The 5,055-nt window shown below is 45.8% G+C and overlaps 1 protein-coding gene across 1 annotated transcript; it reads left to right on the top strand.

Moving 5' to 3' along the window:
- Positions 1–144: 144 nt before the first annotated feature.
- On the top strand, positions 145–1,076 carry TMEM203 (transmembrane protein 203). Its single transcript, XM_077304989.1, has one exon. It carries the CDS (start codon positions 145–147, stop codon positions 553–555), a length of 411 nt encoding a protein of 136 aa, XP_077161104.1. The 3' UTR covers positions 556–1,076.
- The last annotated feature ends 3,979 nt before the right edge of the window (positions 1,077–5,055 follow it).

Below are 5,055 nucleotides of genomic sequence, written 5' to 3'. Positions count from 1 at the left end.
GCGCAGCCGCGCCCTGCCTCTGGGCCCCCGCCGAAACGCAGCCTTCTCTTGGGCCGAGCTCGTTCTGGCCCAGCCGGGCCCAGCCTGCGCCTTGCAGGCCGCGGGAAGCGCCCTCCACCCCCGCGCCCCCCCGTGAGCGGCGTGATGCTCTTTTCCCTGCGGGAGTTGGTGCAGTGGCTGGGCTTCGCGCCCTTCGAGCTGCTCCTGCAGGCCCTGGCGCTGCTGGCGGCGTCCGTGCTGCTGGTGCTGAAGGTGGACGCGGAGACGGCCGGGCTTACCTGGTGGGGAGTCTTTGCCCCTTTCTTTGCCGCCGATGGACTGAGCACCTATTTCACCACCATTGTCTCGGTGCGCCTCTTCCAGGACGGTGAGAAGCGCCTGGCTGTGCTGCGCCTTTTCTGGATTCTCACGTTGCTCAGCCTCAAGTTTGTCTTTGAGATGCTCCTCTGCCAGAAGCTGGGTGAGCAGAGCCACGAGTTGTGGTATGGACTTATCATGGCGCCTGTCTTCATCCTCCTCCAGCTTCTCATGATCCGGGCCTGCAGAGTCAACTAGGTGCTATCTTGCATCCTTCGGTGCTGCAGGGACATCTAATTTCTCCACCACTTGGAAGAATAATATATCCTGCCTGAAATGGCTGTACAAGGATGCTGTCTTGCCTGTGATCAGCTGACTGCCAGATTGCATTCAAGATCAATCTGTGGTGTCGCTGGATAGATACTTTTGCTCTTCTTTCATATGTGTTGTGTCAATATAATCTTTCAGGGTGATTCTTTGTGATTAACTGGCTGCCTCTCACTGGTGTTCCAGGATTAGGCATTTGCCAAAAAAGTCACCTGACTTTCTGCCTTGCCATAGAAGAAAGAGGAATACCTCCCCTCCCCTGAAACCCTGGTTTTTGTACTGACAAGACATTTTTGCATGCATGTCATTTATGGATTTGGGGTTCAGACCAAATGCAGCTCATTGCATAGTGTTCTTGGATGTTTCACCTGTCTCCAATCTTTGTGTAATATCATCAGACTTGAATAAAGTCTGGTTGTGTTGGTTATTTATGAATAAATATGTAATGTACATTTTGGTGGTGCCTTTTCTTGTATAAAAACATCTTCCGCAGATGTGTTCTGACCGTCTTAAAAGAACAAAGGCTATGTTCTCATGATTCTTGGAGTGCACCTTTTGTTTGCGTGTTTGTCTGTCTGTAGTGGCACTGAAGAAGATATATATGTTGTTTTTTAAATGGGAATGCTTGCACCCTTTCTAATCATCCTATCCTAAAATATGAGGGTGGTGGGGCTAGAAATAGTAGCCTTTCTCTAACACTGTTGTGCAATGCCAGGTCCATAAAAAAATTATTGCTGTCCCATAGGATTTACTTGCAGAGAAGAATATGGATCTGGCATGAATGATCGAGACCTGGATACTGGAAGGTGAAATGGTTTCCCTGAAAGAACTGACCCCACTCGGCTAATCAGTCCTCCACCAATCACAGACAAAAAGCCAAGGGGGAGGGGAGTTGTGATGCAGATTCTGGAGACTTTCTCCTTTAGGGTACTCCCTGCTTCGAGGATCCCTGGCATTTAATGTGTGGGTCAAGTGTGGGACACAGAGGAGAGTTTGGCCATCTGGCTGGTGAACTGACCACTTAACGCATCAGCAGTTCCCTAGGATGATAGTCCTGGTGGATTTCAATGTCCATAAAGAGAAAACTGGCTCCCTGCAGGTCTTTGACATGGTGTCAACCATGGCAACATTGAGACTCTCCTGGTTTGTCACTCTGAACATGATCTTTCTGGCAGGGATTCATGTAAGTCTGGTACAATCTGAAAGACTCCTATGGCCATACCACTTGGCCTGAAAGCCAAGGTCAGTGTCCTGCTTGCTCCCTGTATAAGTGGAGATCAGATTTATGCTTACCCAAGGAGATTTATGGAGCCAATAGAATTCTGGAATGCTCTGTGGGATCCAGTGCCCCTTGGGGGACTCAGTAGACGAGTTGGCAGAGGACTGGTATAGCTGTCTCTGAAGCCATTGACAATACAGCTCCTGATGCTCCTGCCCCAAGCTGGCTCCTTGGTATACCTCAGAGCTGTGCAAATGGAACCAGAACCTGCTCAGGATCCTTGGAACCAAGTAGATTAAACTGGCTTCAACCTGCGCCAGTGCCTTTTTGACCCTGGCCTGGTGGCACAGTCTGCCCAATGAGATCAGAGCTCTGTGGGATTTTAGGCAGTTCCACAGGACTTTTAAGGCAGGAGTTGTTTCACCAGGCCTACAGTTGAGGCCTGAGCTGATATCTAAATTCTCCAACCTCTCTGTACCCGACAAACTATACCCCCCCCAGTGAGGGTTGCATTATTATGACCTCCCTTTTTCATATGATAAACAAATCATGGGCAATATTAGCATTCTGTTTTTATGTTTAATGGTTTAATCTAGATTTCTATTTATTTTTTAGAATTTTACATGTAATTTTACCTATTATGTGATCTCAGAGTCTAGAGATAGGGCGGAATAGATCAAATTATTAATATAAATAAATAAGATAAATTGAGGTGCTGGGGAAGGGAATCCAGGTTTGAAGTATGGGCTGAAATTCTGTTAAGCAGGAATGTACTGGGAAAAATTGTTTCCTACAGTAAAAGCATTACTAACAGCAGGAAGCTCTGGCAAGGGGGGAAAACTCCTTGAATAGCTTTATTTGTTTTCTGTTTTAAGCATGACGATGATGGAAGTGAAACTGCTTTTGTTTAAGCTTATGGGCTAGGCCTGGGAGTGGCTCTTTCAGGGAGACGTGGATATGTGAGCTTTTACATAACTTGGCAGGAAGGTGTATAGCATTTTTTCCCCTTTGTCAACAGGACCAGGATATACTGTAGGTTTCAATGCTAGAATGCAGCCAAGAACATATAAAAGTGAAAACCAAGACTATAGTATTTCTGAATAGGTATGGAGTGACTTTCTCTCACCACATGAGCTTTCTTCATTCACTTGGACAGAGTGGTGGCTTCCTGAAGGCAAAGTATTTTAAGAATTAAGAATTTGTGTGCCCTTGTAAATATTTACAGTGAATATTTCCCCTGGAAAATTATGGTTGTTTATTCTTTTATACCCAATCTCTCCCATCTCTCCTCAACCTCAACAGTGGATACCACACTATTCAATTGAAACTATCAAGAGAAAATTCAGGATGGACAAAGGAAATGTCTTTATACAATGCATTCATGTAATTATGCAATTTATGGAATTTACAAAGACCACTAGTATGGCTTTAAAAGTGTGGATACATTCAAGTAGTAGGATAGCTTTAGTAATTTTACCTATGATAGTTGTATGGAGCCTCCATGTTCAGAGACAGCATACCTTTGAATGCCAGGTCTTGAAAACAAACAGAAGGCTGTTGTCTTCGTACCCTCTTTGTAGTTGCAACTGGCCAGTAACTTTTGGAAATTGTTTTGTTGTATTTTGCATGCTCTTGATCTTTTATAAGATCGAACATGCTCACAGTAGAGAAATGGTTATTGAATCTGTATCTCTACATACCAGATACTGAGATGGGATGGCAATCGTTTTCAGATTTTTCGAGATACACAGAGCAATCTGGCTGGCTGGTGTGGGAAGTATGATGATGTGGCTAGATCAGTGATAGTGGCTCAGAAGTCAACTGTGGTTCTTTTGGGCACTTTTCCCGAATCTGGGACCGAATCTGGTGATGTGTCCCATGAAACTGGGCAAAGATATTACCCATTAGGGCTTGCTTGTGGATCATAAACAGCTGCTGGAGGAGGAACTTAAGACAGTAAATCAGGAGCCTTCCTAAGCTGTAAGCTTCTAGCGGTGCCAGCTCTGGCTTCAGAAATTTCAGATGATTTGGGAGTTGGAGCCTGGGGAGGGTGGCATTTGGAAAGCGAGGGACCTCAGTGGAATATAATGCATTACAGTTGACCTTTCAAAGCTGCAGTTTCCTATTCATTCTGGGGAATTTCCAGGTTGGCAATTCCTCATGCCAGGGATAGAAGCAAAAGGCTATGTAAACATCTTGTCCAACAGCCTGCTACCTTTCTCAGCAGTCTCTGCATTCTCACTCTAGGCCACAGAGAAAATAAAATCACCACCAAAACAGCCACCCAGAAAAAGAGCAAACTAGCCATAACAGGGGTGTGATGTCATTACTTCCCTTTCTATACTTCCCACAGGTGGCTCTTTTAGTTCATGGTAATTATGAATGTGGCTCTCTACAAGCCAACAATTAGCACAGTAATAGATGGACATTTGGTCTGATCCAGCATGACTGTTTTTCCAAGAAAGGGTCAAATTCATTCAGCAGCTCTAGTATACCTAAATAGTTGCCATTTTTGCTGAACCAATAATCTGATTTTCTCAATGAAATAGCAAACCTCAGGAGGCAAGAAAGCGAATTTCATAAACCACATGTATCAACATTTTATGCCAATATTCCTGCTCTGAGCGATGTTCTGAAGGAACAGTACTAGTGGCTGACATTGCAGGAGTGGATACTGATGTGGATGCTATATCTAAAGGAATGATATGGCTGTCGTTGCACCTGTGTTGAGCCACAATGTTAATTTTGGAAATTTTCCTATTTTCTCCTCCTCTGCAGCTCTCTTCCTCTGCTGTCCACCACTCAAAACAGTATGTTTTATTTCTGCTGAAAGGGTTATTCACCTAGAAATATATATCTTAAATATTTAGTATTTAGTCCCACACCACTATCAATACTTGGTTAATGTTAGTAACGTCAATTAGTTTAAGTGACGCAACATATATGCTAAATTACATTATACAGCACGAGACGCGGCGGGGCTGCTCCTGCGCCCGGGAGAAGGCCGAGGGAGCTTGCCGGGGGGGGGGGGGCACTGGCCTTCTCCCAGCTCCGGGAGCAGCCTCACCACGTCACAGACACGCCGGGCCTGCTCCTGCGCCCCCAACACGGACCACGGCCGCTGCTGGGTAGGTGGACAGATGCCCCAGGTTGCTTCCCGCTGCCCACCCCATCCCAGCCCCCGGGAAGCCTTTGCCCTGCGCAGGCTTCCC

The sequence above is a fragment of the Paroedura picta genome, chromosome 12 (genome assembly GCF_049243985.1).
Source record: "Paroedura picta isolate Pp20150507F chromosome 12, Ppicta_v3.0, whole genome shotgun sequence".
NCBI lineage: Eukaryota > Metazoa > Chordata > Lepidosauria > Squamata > Gekkonidae > Paroedura > Paroedura picta.
Note: the sequence above shows the minus strand (reverse complement) of the source record. Positions and strands in the feature narration are given on the sequence as shown.